Source organism: Hemicordylus capensis, chromosome 4 (assembly GCF_027244095.1).
Source record: "Hemicordylus capensis ecotype Gifberg chromosome 4, rHemCap1.1.pri, whole genome shotgun sequence".
Lineage (NCBI taxonomy): Eukaryota > Metazoa > Chordata > Lepidosauria > Squamata > Cordylidae > Hemicordylus > Hemicordylus capensis.
The window spans coordinates 47,564,031-47,588,828 of record NC_069660.1 but is presented as its reverse complement, the minus strand read 5'-3'; the positions used below and the strand labels follow the sequence as shown (position 1 = coordinate 47,588,828).

Genomic DNA, 24,798 nt, shown 5'->3' with positions numbered 1-24,798 from the left:
GTGGTGCCGGACCAGTAAGCACCTTATTTATTTTCAAAGGTGCCTTCACACCCCTAGAGCAGACACAGTAGTGGCGAAATAACCATATAAATGCATATCAGTTCTTGCTTCAGAACTATTGTTTTTTTACCCATATGCATATTAGTACAAAACTTATACAATTAATCAGCTCAGATTTCTGTAATCTTGTGAGTGCCCTACTCTAGAGTAATACAGTGCAAAAGAAGACAGAAGTCCTGTACTTTAGCAATTGTGTTGGCAGGTACAGTTGTTCATCTCTCTGTATAAAAATTTGCTGAAGTTTCCTCTACTACAGAACTGTTAAAGGTCTGAGTCCTGTTATCCTTTGCAGCGAGTCACCCTAAAGCCATCTGAAAGCTGGTATAGACTTTAAAAATTGGGCACATACTGTTATCTTGATGAATTATGTTGGACTTGGAACGTAAGGCTGTGAGCGGGGGGTCTGTGTGTTTAAGGGGTGTGTGTTGTAACACTGCCGTCCAACGTTGCTAACATTTTTTTTCCTCCTAGCAGGGATTCTGGTGCCTTTCAAGCTGCTTAGCAAGTCAGTTAAAATTACACCAGTTAAGCCAGTTGCTGTAATTACATTCAGTGAAAGGTTTCACTAGCTGGATTTCTGCTTTCTATGAAATACATAGGAACTCTACCGGAGGCGGGGTGGGGGGCAGTTAGCAGCTCCATTGCCATCTCTGCCAAATGCTGGTAGGACCTTTTGAGGCAGGACAGCAAAATTAGTCTTTGGTTATCACATCCCATCTCCAGGAGCTATGAATCATTGGGAAAAGAGGTGGGGCTTAAAAAAAAAATTCAGGCTACTTGTTACACAAACTCAGCTTGACTTGATAATCAAACTTATTAAAATAATCAAACATTAAAATAGTTTTAAAATTGCTAGGGCATATCCTGAAGTAACATAATTGAGGGCCATCACCTCAAGGGCTGAAAATCAGTCATAGTGGCAGGAAGATTCCTTAGCTTTTGGGGCTATGTGTGTATACAGATATCTGTAAAGAAAAAAAGGGTATTTGTTTTTGTATGAATGACTGATTTCATTTTAAAAGTGAACTTGGGTACTGGTATATAGGGTATGGATTTTGTGTACTTTTGTGCATGCATTGAACATAAACTGCGTGTATGTACATTTATGCAACAACTTCTATACATTAGACACAGATTGTACATGTGTACAGCATGATGTATGAATAATCCTTAGGTCTATCAATATCTCTTGATTCCATTCAGAGTGAACCAAAAAAATCCCATTTGGTTTCTTACAACCACAGACATTTCCCATCCCATATCAACATCTGCAGATTGCTCTATCATCTGCTGACAGCATTTACAGGTGCTTCTTTACTAAGAGGACTCATGGTGTGGCATCTTACCCGATTCGGTCCCTTGCAAAAAAATCAGGAAGGAAATCAGAAGCCATTGAGTAACTGAAAGAGTATAGCTTCCTAGCCACCAAGGATCAGAGCTCTCATCAGCCATTATAATAAATCACTTGAGCATCATACTGGACTTCCAATGGGACCAGATGTTTCTGGTGACAAAATTACAACAGAAAGCCTGTACTTGAGCAGGGGTCCTGTGCAACTATTGCCAGAGATCTGTGATGGATCTGGCTCAACCTTTAGGATCTACACAGGTGAACCTCGTTACCCACAGGAGTTCCGTTCTTGCCTACAAGACCTTGAGGCAATGGGAATTGGGTCCAGGTGGTCCATGGCAAATGGAAGGTGCAGGTGGTCTGTGGAAAATCTTTGCTGCAGTGAATTTAAATTACTTCCTGGTGAGCCAGAACAAAGTTCATGAAAATAAGTATCCTGAGTACTTGTTATTTTTCTCTCATTTTTACTGGAGCCTTATGAAACTATTCTGGAATGGGAATCGGGGGGGGGGGTTAGGTTCCTGGAGACACAAAACAGCTCTAAAATGGCTAAAAATGTCAGAAATAAAGTGCTGTCCCATGCTCCACAGGTCTCCAGATGTCCAGCAATGCCCCCCATCCCCCAATTTTGGCAATTTCTGCGAAAAATAATGGGAGATAAATTATTTTTACAAAAGAGCCATAAAGTGGCTCCTTTCAGCAAAATGATAGCTGGAAATGACCTCAGAGGTCATTTCTGGCCACCTAGGAACAGGAGATGTGGATTTTAACCTTTTTTTAAAGCTTCCTATACCGAGGTCAGGTCTCTATTGCCTGACCATGGATATGCGTAACCGCGGGTGTCAGGACCATTTGTGATGAGGTCCACCTGTAGTGTATTGTTAGGATATTGTGTCCTAAGAGATTTTAAACAGGCACCAGCAGAAGCTAATACTGCCCTCTTGAAGAACAAGTAATGGCTCAGGCATGAGTGTACATACCTATTCCCAGGAAACCTGGAAGATCATAGACTGATGCATCAAACTAGGCAGGCTATCTCAGGGCTCTCTCACACAACCTTATCATTTTTCTTTCTCTTCAGGATGACCATATACGAACTGGAGTTCAGGGCAATCACTCTAGCCTTTTGGACTTCAAGAATGAAATCCAGAGCAAGGCTCATCTGGCAGATGGTACCACAGACTGCTGAATGTTACATTCTCAGGGTTCTAGAAGATCCTAAGAAGTCCAGTGGTAGATTCCTTGCAAGAGAACTGTCAAATGGAGGCATTCATTTCTCGCTGTTGACTTCCTCTAACTTCTCTATCAGTCACCTAGCTGCAGGGACTTCTTTTTGCATTTCTTTCCAATTGTTTTGCTATGGTATTTGGTACACTTGTTGATTTAGGCACAACAAGTACAGATAATCTTGAGGGCCTCTTATGACCATAGTACTCTCAAGAAGTGCTCTGCTCCCAAAAGTAGAGGTGATCCTTGGGGTCTCTTACGACCAAAAATTCTGCTTTCCAGAGTTGGCCATCCTGTCAGTGTAGCTTGCAGAACAATCTTTTTGACTGCTGAGCAGAGTGGATTTGTCTAAAGGTCCTGAAGCAGATCTGTTATAGTAAGACACCTATAACAAGACTGAGCAGCAATCTCTGTGAGCTATGGCTTCTGAACAAGTTCTAGCTTCTCTCTGTTCTCTTGAAGAGAATCCTTTAAGGCCTATTATTGTACACAGAAGACCTTCACTAGTTGATGAAACATAGGGGCTCTTGACCCAAAGACCATAGACATATGTCCAGCTGATCCACAGAAAATCTTTGCTGCACTAAGTTTAATTTGCTTCCTGGTGAGCCAGAACAAAGTTCTTGAAAATAAGTATCCTGAGTACTTATTATTTTTCTCTTATTTTTACTGGAGCCTTTTGAAGGTGTCTTCTGTAAATGGGGTGAGGATCCATGGGCAGTACTGGAAGATCGGGGTGGTTGTGGGGGTCTGTAAGTGCAAAAGGATCAGAACCTCTGGTGTAACAGAAGGTTTTACACACACTGGGTAAGACTGAGACTAAGGGTGCCTGATACCAGTTTGGAGAGGACGCAAAACTCTCCTTTTGTGGCAGACTTTTGATGGCTGAAATGTCAGGAATTTTGAATTAGTGCTGCTGCTATGATTTGTTGCTAAGCACTATTACTGCTGCTAGAAAGTGCTTTATTGTTTGGCTGGTATTTTTAATTATATGTTTATGGTTTTAATTGAAAGCTGCCTTGAGCCTTGGGAGAAGTAGCATATACATGTTTTAAATAAATAGAGGTGCAGGGGGTTTCACATGAATAGACCCTCTCCCCCAACACACACACACACACACACAATGTGATCATTGCTTGTCTTCCCTGTTAATTTGCATGGACGTGCCACACCCCTAAAAAGCAACTGCAACATGACATCCTTATGAGTCTTACTAGAACTAATCACCTTGTATGTGAATCTGCTTGGAGATAGTGACAGCACTATGCATACAAAAACCCACAAGGCAAAAGCAAATCTATTGTAAGTCGAATGTGTAAGCTGTTGATCTCCGCGTCTCATAATTTTATGAGTGAGAAGAGAGTCAGTCCTGTTTGATAGCATAATTCCTCTCCCTCTCTTTTTACTTTATGCACCCCTCTGGGGGTACCCATAAAACTCTTTCTGTAAAATGATTCTGCACTGGCTGCAGGTCCATTCTGCAGTGTGGAAGGGCAGATGATTCCAATGTAACTCCTGCTTTCCTAATTCTCTGTGAAATGGTATTGTGCAGCACCCTGATAAGGCCAGAACAGAGAGGCAATTGTTTCATTCTAGCCTATTGGAAGAGACAAACAGAGCCCTGTTCCTTTGTCAAATATATGCTTATGCAGGGCTAGACATTTACACTGAAAAATGTTCAGTGCTACTGGTAACTTGCTCATTGCTAGCTTCTAGTTTTTTGAGTAAAAAAATGTTGGCCTGCATATCTGAGACTATAGCTCCTTGCAAAAGCTGTTTAAATCTGCTTGCACTTGGTATCTTAAATATTAAATTGTGCTCTGTACATTGGATGTTTTGTTACCTACATGCCACCTGAATGGTGCCTTAAATTGTGGACACAATTATGTAAAGTTAATTTAGAGGCGTTCGTCTCTTAGATTCTAAGGCCTTGGAATACGAGTAATAATTGTTTTAATCCACTAGCACATCCCTTCCCTTCTTTTCTCTTTATCCCCTTAATCCAGAGGTGTCCAGCCTTGGGTCCCCAGCTGCAATAGCTGAAGGCTGAGGATGATGGGAGTTGCAGTGTCACAACATCTAGGGACTCAAGGTTGGGAACCCCTGACTTAATCTATATTCATTACCCTCATGAAAGCATCTAGTGAGTGAAGAACCATAGTCCAGAATAATTTTGGAGATTCCTAGCTGGCCTTCATGCAGTTCTCTGGATTTATCTATATAATTTCCTTACACTTGGTTCGGGTAGTAAAAATTACCACGATGAGCTTTCATGGTTTCTGCTGAGTAGAAAAATATTTCCAGTGGGAAAACTTCAACCTTCCGGTTCAACAGAGTTCCTTTTGCTTTGTCCTGCCTTTAGGCAATGCATCATCAGTGAGTTTGATCCTTCATTCTTCTCTTGTATCTGCAAATAGACTAAATAAATGATGAAACCACCAATTTGACTTTCATTATTATCTTCTGGTTCATGCCTTTGCCTCTTCTTCTTTTGCATTGGCAACCACAATCTCCTTTCCTGAATCTTTTTGAAGTCTCATGAGTCTTACCCTGTTCAGCTTTTCACTTTTACAGAAGGAAGCTTTTCACTGTTGCAATAGGAAGCTCCATAACCTCTTTTTAAGCAGTATTGATACTTCTGCATTCAGTCATGATCCAGCTCCATTATTTGTTTTCCTTTCCACTGCTTTTCTGTAGCTTAATTCTGTATTACGTTACATACCTCTATAGCTACCTGTTCCTATTTCATTCGTTTCCTGGGCTTGTTCTGTTGGACTCTGTATGTTGTTCTGCACCTTTTTCTAGGACTCAGATAATCTGTGCTCCTCCCTGCATGGTGTCTGATACTGCCATACAAATGCAATCACAAGATATATGAATGGGAAAGGGAACATGGAAGCGAGTGGCAAGAATCACAATTTTGTGATACATTCCATTAGTTCTGCATGACAGACTTTTGAGAACTGATTGTAGTAGTAGACATTTGAGGATACCAATTTCAGAATAAATGCTATGGGTCCACCATTTGTATTTCACATGGAAATGATGTGCACTTGAGTGGATTTCCACGTAATGAAATATGCAAAACTGCCATGGCCCTCTGGTTCATAATGGACAGGATCCAGAATAAGCTGGTCATGGCTATTTCTTATTGGTCTACACGTTCAACAGTGTAATGTGGGTGGTACAGATTCACCTGCACCACTGTAGGCTCTAAATCACCCAGCAATGCTGCTATGCAAGAGGGCAGTACTGGCACTGTTGCGATTGCATATTGTGTACTACTTCCACAGGGAATAATTGAAGTAGTGCACACTATGTGATTGTGCAAGAGCCAGCAGTATCACCAGGTGATTTAGAGCCCCACAGTGGTGGGGGCAAGTCTGCACTGCCTACATTACCATTGAAATTGCTGGGACCTAAGTTAGTCATAGCTAACTTGTCTCATTGATTTCAGTGGTGCTTAGACATTCCTAAATAGTCTGGATGCTGCCCAGTGCTCTTTGTGATGTATCTTTTGGTATGCAGCAAGAACCATGTGCTTGTTAAACATTCGCTGGAGAGCTTTATACATATTCCAGGCAAAATATAGTGACTGACATCCATGCTGCACTTGTGCAAACATGTTGTGCTAGCCAGTCCTGCTAGCACAGTCAAGAGCTTGCATTCCAGACTAGCATTCTGCTGGCGTAACGCTGTTGCGCTAACAAGGATAAAACACAAAGACATTGCACAAGGAGAGGAACATCTGTTCCAGACTATTCTTTGTGACAAGCTGAACATTAAGGTTGTACAGTGTGTTGCATGATGCCTTGTGCAGCTGGCTATGCAACCTTGTAGCACAACCTTGCATATGTCCTGGAGAAGGTCATTGTTAGTGCAACAGCATTGCACAGCATCACAACTTACACAAGTCTTCAGACATTTTAAGTGAATGCAACTGCTCCTGTCACACTAGTGCAGTGTTAGTTTGGATGTCAGTTTCTGTTGAATGTAAGGAACAAAAAACATGAATCACAACAGTCTTGGATTCTAGCTGGGCACAAGTGCCCAGTGATATTTTATGGCACTGGGCTCTGAAGCATGCTGAGATTCCCACTACCTGCAATGGGTGTGTCTCTCAGTTTAGATGGAAACTGTATATCCCCTTGCTGCTCTTGTGGATCTGGTGTCTCAGCTGAGATTGATGGGACTGTTGTGTATGTGAAGGTTGTACATGCAGACTGGAGAACCCACAAGGCTCTTGACTGATGTGAAGGGTTGCCATTCTTCATGCAGTAATATATGCTCAAAATCATGGATAGCTCAGTCCATATTTGTATCCAAATCCTATTTAATACTTATTGGCCATCAGGAGTGCTGGGCCACTGTGTGAAACAGGATGCTGGCGTAGATAGGCCTTCGGCCTTATCCAACAGGGCTGTCGGTATGGCCTTAGCTGTCAAGGTACAGGTTCTGAAACACATAGAGACATATTAGGTCATTTTTAAAAAAACCTTTCTATGGGGTTTGGGGGGGAAAGGTTAAAAAAAATTTAATCGTCTGCTTGCCCATTTCTTTTGTGATATGTAGCACCCATTAGCCCTACCACCCAACCCACTATGGTGTCCCTAGGACCTACCCATGGGGAACAATGGAGTGTTTCAAGTTCCCCATTGTTCCTTATGGCTGAATCACTTGAATCAATTTGCGGTTGATTTGTTAAAACACCTGGCTTGGCCGCTGTTTTGACGAATATATTTGTGAATTTTGTGATTCGTTTTGAGCTCAGAACGAATCGCGAAATCTGATTCATGCACACCTCTAGTATATTGCAGACATAAAGTCTGAATGTGTTGGTTGGGTTTGTCTAATCTGCTTTTAATGTGTATAGCTATGATCATGATTTTGATTCAGTTGCATAATGCTTTAGCTCATTGAAAAGCATTGTGATTTAAACAATTCTTTGTCCTTGAATTGTATAGAACTTGTAGAAATGTGCAAAGGATATGCAAAGGGTGACAGGTTTCCTGTATTTTAAAAGGAAAAAGAAAGGAGGGGTTAAGTTCTTTCTGGTGAACTGCTCTGCAATTTTACCAGAAATGCATGCTTTTGAAGGGAGCAGTAAGGTACTTTAGGTGGGAGTTTCATAATTAACTACAAGTTCTTCTGTCCCTGCTCCACCTTTCCTTTTCAAAGTTGTTTCTCACTCTAAGCTACCATGTTTCCAATCTTAAGTTCAGTAATAAATCATAGTCCATCTCTAAACAAGCTGTCATGCACTAGTTGATCTCTTTCACTAGGAAGCTGAGAAGAACTTCATCACATTTATAATATAAATAGAAATAAGGTTGTAAAATATTTCAAGAAGCTTTCCAACTGCATCTTAAGAACATAAGAACAGCCCTGCTGGATCAGGCCCAAGGCCCATCTAGTCCAGCATCCTGTTTCACACAGTGGCCCACCAGATGCTGCTGGAAGCCTACAGGCAGGCGTTGAGGGCATGCCCACCCTCTTGCTGTTACTCCCTTGCAACTGGTACTCAGAGGTATCCTGCCTTTGAGGCTGAAGATGGCCTATAGCCTATATATAATCTTGTCCTTATATCACAAGTAGCAGCCTTTCTTCCAGAGTAATGCCTGGAACTAAAGTACATTTTAGTACCATGAGAATTTCACTGGTATAATACCTTTTAATGCAGAGTGTAGACATATTTTCTGAAATTTATTTGTTATGCATAGCCTGCAAGGCATCCATGCTTCTGACATCCAGCTTGCTAAGAAACAATATCTCTAAAGTTTAATTCTCACTTGTAAGCAAAAATGGTCTGTATCTAGATATATTCCTTCATTCAGGTTACAGTTCTGTGCATACTTACATTCACATAAGCACTATTGAATTCAGTAGGATTTATTTTCAGGTAAGCACACATAGGATCGGGGTGACCAAAAGCCATACTTGGATGAAAATATCGCTGCACTTCTGCATTCTTGAAGATGGTCTTAATGGAAAAAATCATATATGTTCTTAAATAGCTTTTGCAGAAGGAAGTAACTGTGGGCGGGTTACAGATCCTAGGGCAATCGACAGAGCCTTTCTTTGGACAAAGATGGTGTGAGAACTTCTTTGTAAAAATGCCTCTTTCATTCTTTGTTTTAGACATACAATGGTCAGAGTGAGAATAATGAAGACTATGAAATTCCTCCTATTACTCCTCCTAACCTCCCAGACCCTTCCCTCCTTCATTTGGTGGATCATGAAACTGGATACCATTCACTGTGCCACAGTCTCCCTCCAAATAGCCTGATACCAGCATACTCCTACCAGAATATGGACCTTCCAGCCATCATGGTGTCTAATATGTTGAGCCAAGATGGACACCTCCTCTCTAGTCAACTGCCTACTGTGAGTAACCTTTCCCTTTTTACTTGTGGTGTCTTTTAATACCATATGGTGTGTGTCATTAGCATCCTGTTTGATATACAGAGGTCCTGGTAGTTTGGTCCCAGGTAATGAAATACAGTGTAGCCAAGGTGATGCCTTTTACTAGGTCAGCTTCTGCTTCTCAACTGACAGCTTTTGTATTCGTAATGCTGTGCAGAATGGAAATTCTTGGTTTTATGCATATGTTAAAAAAACTCATATATATTTCTTATATAACCGAGCCTTTCTATTCTGCCTGCCCAAAGAGTACTGTGAATCTGAAATCTAGTATATTATTTTACTGACAAAGTTGGCCCAATAAAACTTACCATTTTTTCCTAATTTGTATCACTTACTTTTGTTATAAACAGATTGGATTTAGAAGCATATTCATGAGTGAGCATTCTTTTGGGAGTATTGAGTAAGGTGGGTTACCACTGGTAGTTGGGGTTTTTTTGTTTTTGTTTTAAACTTAAGCAGACCAGATCTCAGGGCTGGAGGTTGTGCAGTTGACTTCTTTTGTAACCATTTGCTTAGTCATACCCATAATTCATTCACATGCAATTTGGAGTGTGAAGTTCTGCCTATCCCCCCCTCACTCCCCCCAAAAAGAAAGCCCTTGTTAATAGCCAAGTTATGTTCATGCAGTGGTTTTATGTTTCACTCTTAGTGTATATAATGCCACACATATTGATTTCAGCCTATAGGGATTTGCATGTACATGCTTTATTCTTCTTGCCTTCTTTCTTTTGATTGGTAGAAAAAGACAGAAAATCCCCCACCACATTGCTTTGTTCACTGCTTTATTGATATATTTTTTGGATAATATAAATACTATCACATTAATCCAAGTTACTATGTGATGTTTATTTCCGCCCTCCCCACCATTGGTTATGCCACCAGACATGCTGCCAGTGGTGGACCACATGGGTTTAAAAAGTCACTTCTGATAGGGTGTATTTTTGATCTTTCTCTTCCACGCACTGTTTCCTTCCACAGGCATGTGGAAGCATCCAGGTCAGGAAATGTGTTCATTCTATCAAGTGATACCTAGCTGGCTGAGGGCAAGATCAGACATTTTTCCAACAGTATACATTTGTTGTATTTCAGCTCAGTACACAGAAAACTTGTATTTTCTTAGGAAATTTAGACATTATCTAGTCTTTCTCCAACTCTGATGTATGGAGAAGGGGAAGAGAGAAAACGGGGTTTAAGAAGAGACAGAAGACCTGCCCTCCTCCCTTCCATCAACACACCAGCTTCCATGAAGCCCATGCTAAGAAAAAACAGGATATAGATACAAATAAATAAATAAAATTGAGCCAATTACAATTGTGTTTGAGGATGCAGAATCCATTCCCAGATCTGCTTTTGGAGATGCATGCACCGTTAGTCAGGATATCGGCCACTCTCTGTTACAACAAAAACCATACACTGCAGAAACAGCAGCCAATAAAACAGCCGATAACATGAATAAAAACAATCAAACATTAAATGCTACTGAAACATGGGCAAAAAAAATGGGGGTGGTGAGGGGATATTAAATTGATGCCTAAACGATACAGGACAGATACCCTGTAAGAAATATTGTACAGTACAGTGTTGGACTTGAATGCTGGAACCCCAGGTTCAAACTTCCACTGATCTATAGAGAGCTGATGTAGTGTTGTTACTAAGAGACTGAGCTGTGAACTGGGAAGTAAACACATAAAGGAGACACCAGTAACCACCACTGGAGGAATGTTATGCTGGGATATATGAGGACAGTTGTTCTCCCCTTGCTTAATGTAAGAGAGCCACCATTTTAAAAGGTACCTCTTCTGCCAAACTATTAGTTTGGCAAAAGGACATTATTAGTTTACTGCCTAGCCTTAGGCAAGTCACTTATATCTCAGAAAACCTACCCCACAGAGTGTGCATGAGGATTTTTGACCTTTGGAGGAAGGGTGGGATGCAAATGTTATCACTTGGGCAAGTACACAACTCTCTTATCCAAAAAGCATTTGATGTTTCTGGTCTGGGCCCTTCAAGCTCTGGAAAGCAAATAGAGTCCATAGGAGACAATAATACATAAATGGGGAAAACTAATTTCTAGCAAATCCCCTAAATTTGTGGCTGATCTGTCTGTTTCTTTGTGTTTAAAATGAGGGAATTCAGCAAATCCTGCTGTCTGAAAACCAACAGACACCTTTGTATGAAATCAAGCATTACTTTAGGGCTCCTCTTCAGCAGAGTTGATTAAAACATTCATTTCTGAGACAAAAGAGTCAATTTCCTATGAAAGATATTTTCCCCCTCAGTTTAATTTAAAGTGTAGCCCCAATGTCTGACCCCTATTTTCATAACATGATAATTTTATCCTGCGTTGATTGTCTCATTTTTGAGAGGAGATATTGCACTTATAAATCAGTTTCTAAAATACCCAAAGAAACAAGAATAGTGGGATTTATTAAGCAGCTTCCACACATGTGAAATAATTTATTTTGGAGTAGTCCTTGGGAAATGTTCTTTTCCTTACTTTATGGTTCTGTTTTACAAATACAGCATCATGACAATAAATCAGGATTGAGCTGCAAGAAGATAAGAAGAGGGCTTAGTGTACTGTAAGCATAGAATAGGAATATTAAGATTTGTTTCCCCCTTGCAATGAAAATAAAAAAGAAAGAAAGAAATTTAGTGAAGCCAGAGTTTCTCAGTCAGTTGTGAATGGAGAGTGCTTTGTTTAAACGAAAACCTCTAGAAGCATGATATATCTCAGAGACTCTGAACAACGAAGAGGCAATTGAGGAAGTGAAGTGTCTTTCTGTTTTGAGCCAGAAAGGTAAACTTTTCTACCTTTTTGTCAGATATCTTTCTTTATATCCCCCAGCTATAAAAAGTTTCCATTTCTGGTTAAATTGATCTTCTTCAGCGCCTTTCCTGTCACATCAAATCTTCCATTATTTTCCATTGGCATGCACTTCCACAACATCCAGTACTGCTATTGCGTGTTCATGACTGCATAGCATTTATCCCAGTTATATTCTTTAAGTGCCATTAATGGAAACTGTGTGTGAACAGGAGAGAGAACTAAATCCTGTGGACACAGTGGGTTTTAATGGTTGTCTGATTAAGACATTCCATCCATGTGTCCCACCAAACCTTAGTTCACTGTGTAATACCATGATAAACTGGGCTGAGTATCCATTTTATTGTTATACAGTATCTTTCTCCAAAAATATTAAGAAGCTCAGAGTGTAAAAATCTATTTCCAAAGTAACATAGCATTGTGTCATCCAAAGCAGTATAGCCTAGAATCTTCAGTATTAAATGCACAATACACAGTTGAAAATCTAGCTATCTAAGGCATTGCTGCTTTCAGATAGGTCAAGTTGGATTGTATGAAATAAAGCATTTTCTCTGGAAAAATAGAAAATGCTGTATTTCTGTTTCATTCTGTTTCACGATTCTCTGTTTGGTAAATAAGCTTGTCTCTTTTGTGTCAAACCCAGGTAGGGCTGCTCTTTGCCCAGTTATAACCCAGAGAACCATCTTGCCTCTTTAACAGCCCCACAGTTGTGAAAGAGAATATGGTGGAGGATTCTCCTTCCCAGCTTCTCCACGGCCCCATTCCTATTGTCGTCCTTCCTCATTGGCTACTGAAACATGCAAGAGTCTTGTTTAGTCCCATTGTGGGTGGGTGAAAGGACCAGGGCATGAGCAGGGCAGAAGAAGCGGAGGTAGCATCTTCTTTCCTGACTTTGGGGCTGTTGAAAAGAGAGGAAGGTTCTCCTAAACTGTTTCTTAGCAACTCTATCAGTCTGAGATAGTTTGTACTTTACTCCCCATCTCTGTCCACTCTTTGCTAGCATTTGTTACATTTTCAGAGCAAGAGCAAGATGTTTCTTGCAAAAGGTTTGACATTTGATACAGGCAAATGTCTGTATCTTTATTTAAAACAGAGTCAAAACATTTGAACTTGTTTTATTTTTTTCTTTTAATCACTTATGATCCCCCCCCCATACATTTTTACATAAAAGCCATGGCCACAAATATACATTATTGGTTAGGATTAACTGGGAGCTCGAAGGAATTACTATGTACAGTAGTGTGTTTAAATAAGGAGATCATGTGCAGCTGCTCCTTAGTGATTCTTATCCAAGGACTCTTAAGAACACTGTATACGGATGAATAAATAATTCCCACAATAGCCCATGTGAGATAAGAAAAGATAACGATTGTCCCTGTTTTATAGACAGAAACTCAGAAGGACACAGAGAACCAACATGACTCTAGTAGCTTCCCTAAATGTAGGAAGGGCTGGAGAACAAATGAATAAATGATTCACTGGCAAAGCTTGGAGTAGAGACTTTATTTCCCCTAACTCCCACCCCTGTTGCTTTAGTCATTAGATTGCCTTCCACTGAGGTCCATGGGACTGCACAGGAGTAACTATTTGCAGCATGTGGTAAGTGTTTCCAGAAACAGAGATTTTAACCACACACATATGTGCAGTTATGTTTAAATTAACATACCCATATGTAGAGAATTACTCTTAACCTCTGTTTTTGTTTCATGATGTCTGTTTTTCATAATGTTAAGAGTTATAGCTTCCGATTACTAGATAATCATTATTTTCTTTAGTCTTTTGTGTAGTTTTATTGGCATGGAAAGCTGAAAGCAGTTAGAATTGCAAAGAAACAGAACAAAACTTTTAAATAAATGTTTGTATACAGAAAATAACGTATACTCCTTCAGAGAATTATAAAGAAAAATCTTTACACTATAGAGAAAATCTGTAGAAAAAAGTCGTAGCATATGTTGATATTCTGTAACAGAACACAACTTTTAAAACTACTTACTGAACCGCACATGAGGCAAACATCTGAAATTCAGAGTAAGATAGTGGCTCAGTTCAGTTGTCACACCAAATCGCTGTTAGTCAAACTAACCAATGGTTTGAAATAACTGTCTGAGTTGACAAACAGTTATTTGTGATTGGCTGGCAAACCAGAATTGGAAAGCGGGGTTTGAAAAATGTTGCAAATCATGGTTTGCACTAACTGTGGCTTGTGGTGCTATCTGAAATAATAAACAGTAGTTACCACCATCACTTTGCCTCCAAAGGGTTTTGTACCACAGAGACAAGAGTGAACTTACTAACTTATAAAGCTGAGAGGGTAGAAAACAAAACCCCACAAGCAACTCTAAACCATAGTTTGCCTGTTTCAAGTACTGAAGCTCAAACCATAGAATGGGTTCTGTGGTTTGGTGTGAATTAAGCCATAATGACCGTTGTTGCTAATTTATACAATCTATAAAACCAATGGCTTTTGTTTTTTGTTGATTGAGGCCATTGAGATGAGTTCCAGTGACTTCACCAAAGCTATTTCAACTGTAAGTATCCCAGTAAGGCACTTCAGGACTGTGGCCTAAAAAAATTAAGATTCCAATGAGTACAATCCATTAAGCACCACTGTTGGAAAACCTTTATTAATTTCAGTGGGAGTTGTGTACAAGTCCCATGTAAGCCCAGCTAAATGAATGGAGGATGTGCAACAACAGTATTGGTAAATATACTCAATGCATATTTTAACAGAATGACTCAATGACTGTATTGTTTAATTTTGAAATGTTCAAACTTTGCTAGAAGATTAAAAATCCCACATACTACATTTCAACTGTCCTCTGCACCTGTTAAACCTTTTTTCCTTTCGTCACCACTGAATGTGAAATATGAAGAAAACTAATGTTCTTTTAGTTAAGGTAAAGGGAGTGTGGCCAGTATTTTGACCACATCCTGCTGCATTGGTTATAGAACAAACTCTGACTCTATAAATAACTTGCCACACTAAGTTCTCATTATAAAGGAGCAAAGTGTGGAGGAAATTCACCAGTTGGGGTGTAACCGCAGATGCCGGTGTGTTCCTTTCTCTTGTTGAGACCTAGCTGATATAGAATGGTGCTACAAAGACAAGGAGCAGAGACTGTTTGGGGCCCATACATGTTTGTTTTTATGAAGAGAACATTAGCCCTTCATCATTTTCAGGAAACCATGCTGTCCTAGATTTTTTACAGCTATATAGACAAATTGTGTTTGTTGCATAGCTCATAGTTTCCATGAAGAGCAGCTCTAGACAACATGCTAGATTTCCCTGCTGTGTGGAACCCTGAAGTTAATAGAATGTTAGGGTCCTGGGAATTATCCTTGTCGAACCCTAGAAGCAGGAAACATGCCACCGAGTCAGTTTCAAGAAGGTGCTAATCATAGGAACATAGGAAGCTGCCTTATACCAAGTCAGACCACTGGTCCATCTAGCTTCAGTATTGTCTACACAGACTGGCAACGGCTTCTTCAAGGTTACAGGCAGGAGTCTCTCTCAGACCTATCTTGGAGATGCCAAGGAGGGAACTTGGAACCTTCTGCATGCAAGCATGCAGATGCTCTTTCCAGAGTGGCCCCATCCCCTGAGGAGAATTTCTTACAGTGCTCACACTTTTAGTCTCCCATTCAAATGCAGGACAGACCCTGCTTAGCAAAGGGGACAATTCATGTTTGCTACCACAAGACCAGATCTCTTCTTGAGAACAGAAGCAGGGTAAACAGGACAGATGGTTGGTCTACAGTACAGAACACCTTAGCAGACATGATATGTGGAACACTATGTGTGGAAGTACATCCCATTGATTTCAGTTAAATATGCTTCCATGGAAATAGGCTGAAATCCACAACATGAGCAAGCATTGTTTGACATTTACTATAATTGTATATGACTAGCAATGGAAGCAGTTTTCCTTTTCAGTTGGAATCATCATATGTACAGTGAAGGCAATGGACAATTTGGTCCTTGATTACTAAAGGCTGACTCTTTATTTACATGGTTTGGTTTCCACTTCTGCTGCTTAGTGGTAGTGCTTTAATTGGGAGAATAAATGAGAGGAATGGGTGAGAAGTGGTACTGATGTGGGAAAGTAATTTTATCATTTGCCTATCGCAGCTAGAATAAAGGGCAAAGCTTGAAGTAGGTGGGCCCAAAAACATCTGCATGAGATACAGACAGCCTGGGTTCAGACTTGAAGCTCTCATGATATCATTGCAGGGGTTGCCACCAAGATGGACTAGGTTAATCCAAAAATATCTGTCAAGGTGCGCAGGAGTAAAGGATAAGATTTGGGAGAGGATAAAATGTTACTCTAGCCTGTGGAGGCTGCTGAAAAATGTGTTCACAATTGGATCAGTCCAACTGAAGGGTAATGTTTGCAAATACTTGCACCATGCAGCATTCTATTTGTGTGGAGTGTCCCCATGTCAGTGCTACATGCACATGGTGGAATTTAGGTAATGAGAAGGAGGAGGTTGCTGGGACTGATTTTAATGCAAGAGGGAAAGGTGGAAGAAGTCGGAAGACTGGAGGGAAAAGCACAGGAAATAGTGGGTTCGAAATAAGGAAGAGCAGAGGATATGAAAAGCAGAGTTAAGAAAATAAATGCCAATGAAATGAAAAAGCAAATTTCTTGTCAGAGCAGTCGAAGGCTTGTTGTTTTAGCTGAGGAGATTCTCCCCCCCCCCCCTCAGCTCCTTCATAGTATGTAGAGAGATATAAGCCTCTAGGAGGTTGCTGAATACTTTCTGGCTGTTCATTTTGCAGGAATAATATCATCAGAGCTTTATCTTTAACACTGATACAGCAGGGAGATCTTTTCAGCATCTTGGCAAAGAATGTGAGGCAGCACTGAGAGGCAGACTGTACAAAAGGAGTGGCGGTGGGGGGCATCCATTGAGCAGCCTAGGTTAAAGAGCTGTCAACAAGAAATGGGCTTTCAGAGGGGATTTGGAAATACATACATTTGTCAGAAACTAAAGCAGCGCGGAGCCAGAACTGGAGAATGTTAAGTGCAGTATAAACAGATTTCTGTCATGCTATATGTTTGTTTATTTGTCTTCAGCATTTATAGCTTGCCTTTTTTATTCAAGGTGGCTTACAATCAAAATTCAAAAACACACAATAGAAAAACAGAAATATCAATAATACCTGTGATTATCTTGAAAAGATTAAATATAAAGGCAGTAGCAACACAAACCCTTCTAAGGATGATAAACTGCAGGCATTTGTGTAATTAAAACAGTCTTTATCACCTCTCTAAAACCAAGCAACAAAAGGGGCACATGGATCTTCTTTGGGAGGCTATTCCAGATCTTGGGTTCCTTTTCTGAAAAGGCTCTGTCTCGGGTACTGCTACGATTATTTTCTGCTACGATTATTTCCATTGGTGGGGTACTGAAATCAGGGCCTCAAAAGATGTGCTGGTTCTGGATGGGGTCACACTTCCCCAGAAGGAACAGGTACGCAGTCTGGGACTCCCAGATGCGAGTGCTTCTGGATCCAAACTTCTCCCTGGTGTCTCAGGTTGAGGCAGTGGCCAAAGGTGCTTTCTATCATTTTCAGCTGATACGCCAGCTGCATCTGTTTCTTGAGATAAACAACCTCAGGACAGTGGAACATATGCTGGTAACCTCCAGACTTGACTACTGCAATGCGCTCTATGTGGGGCTGCCTTTGTACATAGTCTGGAAACTGCAGTTGGTACAGAATGCTGCAGCCAGTTTGGTCTTTGTGCATGCAGTCAGTTCCAGAAGCATGCCGCATTTGTGGGCTGCTGGGGTGGAACACTGTGCACTGGGTCTGTGCCAGAGGGGCTTTGAGGAGTGGCAACAGCTGCCACTGGACCAGTAATCACCCCCCGCCTCGGCTGTCCTTTAGAAGCCATTTCAAGCTAGGATTCCCCTTTGCTTATAAAGGGAAATCCTCATAGGATTCCTCTTTACAAGCATAGCTCCTCAAACTGCTGAACCGGTCTGGATTCGGTTCCACCTCAGACTGGACCACCTTTCCTTAAGGCCAGTCTGGTTCACGGTTGAACAGTCAAATCAACCTGGTTGCGGACCAGTTTGCATTCGAACTGTTTGTGCACACTCCTAGTGGCTACACAGGGACTGGCCTTCTTTGTTGCCTACCCGAGACCCTGGAATATACTCCCTACTGAAATAAGAGCCTCCCCATCTCTGAAATTTTTAAAAAAGTATTTAAGGATACATTTATTCACCTAAGCTTTTTAGCTAGACTTGTGGTTTTAAATTGTTTTAAGTTTTTAATTTCTGTTTTAATCTGTTTATGTTGCTGTAAATCACCCAGAGACAGAGGTTTGGTGTGGTGTACAAATATAATAAATAAATCAGTCAGTCAGTCAGTGGGGCTATTCTTACGATCACAAAAATCGGGCTAGGAAAATCCTAGCCCGATTTTTGTGATCTTCAGAACCACCGGGCTCGCAGCCGAGCCCGGTGGTTCTGGAGCGGCTAACCCGCTCCTGTAGCCCGCCCCTTATACCGGGTTTGCGGAGCGAGCACTCCGCAAACCCAGGCTATCTGCTCATGAGTAGCTGCAGCGCGGCTCTGTGCCGTGGCTACTTGCGAGTAGACTCCTCGGCCGGGAGGCTTAAAAGCAGCCTCCTGGCTCGGGGGTCTCCCCAGTATGCCCTGTGCGCTCGCGCAGGGCATACTGGGGCTTCCGGGGGCCGCGTAGCCCCCGCTCCCCCACCCCCTGCCGGCTCTGTCACGGAGCCGGGCATCGTGTGGCCGCCCGATCCAGCCGCCCAGGGTTCCCTGCCTGCTTGTCTGCGGGGAGAGCGGGCTTACTCCCCGCAGTTTTAACAAAAGCAGGCTCATGGATTGTGAGACCCGCCTCAGTATGTTGGCCAGCGAGAAGTTTTTCTTTCTCTCTCTTTTATCATAACATGCTTTCATGGGATACTTTAAACTCCTAATCTGTATTAATAGCAAATATTTCAAGTAAGTTACTGTATATAAAATTTATTTTTGAAAAAATGCTTTAGAAAAACTGTTTTATGAGCATTTTTGCTTGTTGGTTTTGCTTGTAGCAATACTTGCACCTTGCCTGTTTTCAGGGCTATTCCTCCTTTAAGTCCAATTGCAACCTGTAAGAATGATTTTTTTCCCCATCAGTGCACAACTTACAAATGCAGCAGCTTGTGTGGGAAATATTCTTGGTTGCTGCCCTGAAAGTATAAATCCCTGGAGGAAAAACAAATGGCAACTTGATATTCCTTTGGAAATTTTTCAAGATTATTCAGTGCCCAAGGCTAATCTTCTTGTTTGGTCTGAGGATTTTAAAGTGTAAATTATATTTAATTTGATTTTCATTTTGGTATTTTGTCACATTTATAACTCTTCTTAGGAAGTGAGTAGGCTAGATAGCTAAACAAATAAATGAAACAAAACATATTAGCTGATCTGTCCCATAGCGTAACATGGATGGTTCTGAACCACCTGTGCCACTGTGGGCATCCTAAAACATATGTCCATGTTGCTACACAACAGGACTGTTCTGTTACTGTTCTTACCGTTGTGTGATGGCATGTTGTGACACAGTGTACATTGGAAATAATGCAAGTTGCATTGCATTATGCCCATTGCTCAGTGTTAGGTAGTAGATGAATAGCCCTTTTACACAGCAACATGGGCATGGGTATTAGACATCCAGCCACAGGGGCTTTAGAACCTCTCACATTGCGCTGCGGGACATGTCAGCCATCAATATGAAATTTGTTAAAACTGGCAATGTAACTGTAAAGTTTACTTTTTTCTTCAGGGAACTACATAAATAACACATGCATGCAGGCTTCATGAATTGAGATTCGTATTGTGCTATCATGCAGTACTGGCATACCTTTGAATAGTTTCTACCTTCCACAGCTTTCAAGATAAGAGCATAGTTTACTGTGGTTGCATGTTGGAAAGATTGCCTTGTTCAGATGGAGGCTGGTGTTAAAAGCCTACCATATAGGAGGAGCAATATGATAATACAGATGCTGCTGCTACTGTTCACCTTTAGTGATCTCCCCACTATGCTCCTGCACAGCCTTAGTAGATTGCATTGTAAGACTGGATCCATTACATAGGAACATAGGGAGCTGCCATATACTGAGTCAGATCATTGGTCTATCTAGCTCAGTATTGTCTTCACAGACTAGCAGTGGCTTCTCCAAGGTTGCAGGCAGAAATCCCTCTCAGCCCTATCTTGGAGATGCCAGGGAGGGAACTTGGAACCTCAGATGCTCTTCCCAGAGTGGCTCCATCCCCTGAGGGGAATACCTTACAGTGCTCACACTTCTAGTCTCTCATTCAAATGTAAACCAGGGCACACCTGCTTAGCTAAGGGGACAAGTCATGCTTGCTACCATGGGACCAGCTCTCCTCCCTGTGTATTCTCAGTTATACACTGAGGTCTCACTGAATCTCACAAGATGTTAGCAAATGAATACACGTGCTAGATTGCAGTCTGTATAGACTAGATCATCAGTGTGGAGAAGACCATTTTTAAGAGCACCATTGTGCTGAGCCCACAAATCAATATTACTTAGGTTACTACTTTGTTATTGGGTACAATGATATAGTATTTATAGCTAATTTCCTAGTAGAACCAAACAGACAGTGTTACCTACTTCTATGTAAACATGGATGAGATCATGCAGTCAGGTACAAGTCTGCCTTGTGGAACAGGAATTGCTTGTGAGATTTCTGAGCAGTAGTGCTTTTGCATATCTGCAATCCTCTGTGATGTACAAATTGCTCCACAGAAACTTATCTAGCTCATTCTCATATTTATATACTGCCTGGTATCTCTAGATACAATCTATTTTTTGCATCAGGAAAATGTGTATAGTAGTTTTTGAGGGAAAAATTAATGGGAATTTTATGGAAATGAGGGGGAAATTTGCATGGGGGAAATTTCCACAAATTTTTCCAATTCAATTTTTTATGGAAAACCCACATCTCTGCAGGGGAACAAATCGTGGGAACCATTCCATTTCTGCAAAAAGTAATGTGCGGACCTTTCATTTGGATCAGGTAGCAGAACTGCTAAATGGGCAAAGAGGCACTTTTTTAAAGTGGCAATTCTCTTATATTTAGCAGAAGTAGAGCAACTGTCCCAATTCAATGCAGCACAACATCTTTTTAATGGCGGTTACAAGTGTCTGCTTTGTATTTCTTTTTTGATTGTAAGGAACCATCTTATTTTTTTAAATCACTTTGAGAACTTTTTTGTTGGAAAGCACTTTATAAATATTCTTAATAATCTAACTCAGGATTGATTGATTGATAAAGTGCTGTCAAGTTGGTATTGACTCTCAGTGACCACATTCTCTCCAGGATGATCTGTCTTCAACTTGGCCTTTAAAGTCTCTCAGTGGTGCATTCATTGCTGTCATAATCAAGTTCATCCACCTTTCTGCTGGTCTTCCTCTTCTTCTCTCTGCTTCAAATTTTCCCAGTATTATGGACTTCTCAAGGGAGCTGGGTTTTCGCATAATGTGTCCAAAGTATGATAGTTTGAGCCGGGTCATTTGTGCCTTGGGTGAAAATTCCGTATTGATTTGTTCTATGATCCATTTGTTTGTTTTCCTGGCTGTCCATGGTATCCTCAAAAGTCTTCTCCAGCGCCAAAAGGTTCATTACAGTAGAAATATTAATGGACAGACAGTATTTCTACCATTTAAGTTGCATTTTCCCCACCTAACCCCTTCTGTGTATCTCCTGTGCCACCCAGGCTGTACGTGAAGATCACAAATAATACCAAACCAGGGGTGAGGGGAGGGATGGTGAGAGGCAATATGAGACTGCAAGTCCAGATTCCAGTAACTAAACCAAAGTTAGCATGATATTTTCACCAGCTCCCTGTCACTCATGCTCATAGATAAGGGCTGTTTTAAAGGATAGAACCCACTTTCCTTTGCACCACATTGTGGCTGTTATGTCTTAAGTCAATCGTGTGCATCAGATTGCATGACTTGCATGCTCCTGTCATAAACAATTCTGCAAATGTTTGCAGTCATGTAGTGAAATTTGTACGATCCATGTGGATGGGCAGCTCACTGCTTGGTAAAAAGCAAGGTCTAAAACAGCTTCTGCTTGGCAGCTGCCACTTATAAACCAGCCCCCAATAATGTCTCTTTGTACAGGCACTTTCTTTTAGGCACTTTTATAAAAAACTAATGACTGACATTCTGCACAGTCTAACCATGGCGTTCAGAAGCCACCAGGGCTGCTGCACACATAAATGGCCGCCCTAGGGCTCTTGAAGAAGCAAGTTGTTGCAAAACTCCTTAAAACAGCATGTGGCCGCTTCTGCTGTTCTAAGGAGTTTTGCAACAGGCTGCCTCTGCCACAGCCCTGGAGCTGCTGTTTGTGTGTCGCAGCCCTGGCGGCTTGCTCACACTGAGGTTTCACTGCATTGAAAACAATGGAAATAGCATGACACAAGTGCCCGCATGCTGTTCGAAGGTTCTTCTGCAACAGCCCACTTCTACAACAGGGTCTCCCTTTTACGTGTGCAACACCCCTGGTGGCTTGCCAATACTGAGGTTTCATTGTACAGAATCTTGGCCTGTGCTTGTCATTCCTACCCTGTATGAAGTAAGGACTGTCACAGCTGTTGAGGTTTGTGATTCTTTAGCAAAGCACAAAGGAAGCTACCATTCCAGTTACAGAGTGCAGAGTTTAGTTGCTGCAGCTATTTAAGGAGCACACGTGAAGATCACTGTAGAGTCTAAACTAAATTGATTTATTGGTGAAGAACATTTGAGATGGGAGAGACTATTCTATCTACCAGCTACATAATGAGGCGCTTCACACGACACATGCGAAGTGCCTGATGGCGTTCTGCGGAGAGAGCGGGCTTAGCCCACAGAGGAGCAGCCACTCGTAGCTGGGCGGCCAGATCAGCCACCCACACGACTGCCAGCTCTGTCACGAAGCTGGCGGGGCCTGTGGGGATTGGGGGCCATGCAGCCCCCAGAAGTCCCAGGATGCCCCATGCAAGTATGCGGAGCATCCTGGAGAGACACACACACCCCCGAGCCCGGGAGGCTGTTTGCAGCCTCCTGGCAGGGGTCTCCTTGTGTGTTGCCGCAGTGTGAAGCCACGCGGTGGCAGCACACGATCAACCAAATGGGGTTAGTGGAGCTAGTGCTAGAAGAATGGCCTCTACATCACTTGTTCCAAGGCTGTAGAATAGGACTGCACAACTTCAGCCTGCCGGCTGTTTTTTGACTACAACTCTCATCATTCCCGGCCACAACAGCCAGTAGTCAGGAATTATGGGAGTTGTAGTCCAACTGCTGCTGGAGAGCTGAAGTTGTGCAGACCTGCTATAGAACCCCCTCCCACTGACTTTTTCATCCTCTTTGGGCAGCACAGCACACTTCTTTCATTTGGCCTTTAGTTCTATTAGCCAATGATAACTTTATTTTATTTATTAGCTAGTTAGTTACCGTAACTTCATTTTGTGGCTTGCTGTCTGGTCTTTTATTTTATGGCATTTTGTTTCCATGGCTGGTGTAAGACACCTTGAGCTGTGGAAAGGCAGCTCCGAAGTATACTTAAAAACAAACCAAGAAGAGCCAAGCAGGATAGACTAGGGGCTCTTTCTCACAACCATATGGGATTGTGCTGGAGGGAAGGCACACTCCTATCTCATGCTTCCCAGATAACCAGAGAGACTCCTTTGGGTTTTGCAGCTCACGCACCCACATGAATGCTGCAACAGTGTTCTCCATTGCTGAAATTGGGAGCTGAAGCCTCCACATATACCATAATGCATTGCGGGAGCAGCGGAGAGGCAGCCCTGCAGCAGCTCTCCTCTCCCTGACCCAAGTCACAAGACTCTAGGGTAAAAGTGGCCACCGGCTCCCTAGGAGTAGTTTAAGACCACGTGGCAGCACAGACAACCAGAAAAGAAGGAAGGACGAGCTCTGTTTTCCTCCTACCTTACTTTTAACCCGAGTAGCGGATCTTGGCTACCCCAGCTTGGAGCTACTGGGTCCAGAGGCCTCCCAACCGAGATGACGTTAACTCCATCCTACCCAGGAATCTGTGGTAGTGAGAACAAGCTCTATACCTTTCATCTTCATGCAGAAGCCGAATTGTGCTGCTTCTCTGAGTTACAGCATTTAAAAACACCTGTGAAGTGCAATGAGAAATAAATTAGCATTTAAATATAGCAGTACAGTTTCCAGGCCTATTGCCCGCGACTGCCTCAGTAAAACAGAGCATAAAACCACTCAAATCAAGCTGCAAAACAAATTGAATTCCAAATTAGCAGTCTTACAAAAATAAACAGAGGTAAATGTTGGAGCCTTTTAATGTAATGGCAGACATTGTTGACACAGGGACAGGCAAGCAATTGAAAGGTGTTTAGGAGTTTGAAGCTTCTCGTAATCCCATGAAGATAGTTCATAGTCACCCTCCCTTCATTTGAATAGACTCTTTAGGCCTTTTGAGATAACTTTCTTGAAATTCTGCTCATTAACAGATCTCTATTTAAAAACCCCAAATCCCTGACATAAGTCCATGGTGAGGGATAATGATAATACAATCATATGTGAAGCTTTTCTTCATATTAATCGGAGGCCTGTTTGCAATTTCCAGCTAGTGTTTTTCTCAGAGGCAATAAATGAAAGAAATATGTCTTTTTAAATTTTATAAAACTCAGAGAAATGGTTTTAAACAGCTTTTCTTCACCTCCTATAATTATTTATTTTCAAACAGTCCTTCAGGGTAATGTTCCGTTTTCTTATTTCACACTCCTTTTTCTCATAAATGAACCATCACTTCAATAAATCATTATGAAAACAGAGACTAACACAAACCCTGAAAGGTTGAAAGATTTATGTAACACATTTATGTTTTCCATTTTCTC

The 24,798-nt window shown here is 41.5% G+C and overlaps 1 protein-coding gene across 9 annotated transcripts in view; it reads left to right on the top strand.

Annotated features, from left to right (window-relative positions):
* The window catches only part of TOX2 (TOX high mobility group box family member 2), a 349,869-nt gene that overhangs the window by 190,845 nt on the left and 134,226 nt on the right, over positions 1-24,798 (top strand). For 7 of the 9 annotated variants that reach the window (XM_053244055.1, XM_053244052.1, XM_053244060.1 and 4 more), the window contains 2 exons: positions 8,777-9,022; positions 13,425-13,487. In XM_053244055.1, coding sequence (XP_053100030.1) covers positions 8,777-9,022; positions 13,425-13,487 — 309 coding nt within the window. The remainder of the gene's footprint in view (positions 1-8,776; positions 9,023-13,424; positions 13,488-24,798) is intronic. The other 2 variants (XM_053244053.1, XM_053244061.1) reach the window with 1 other exon arrangement.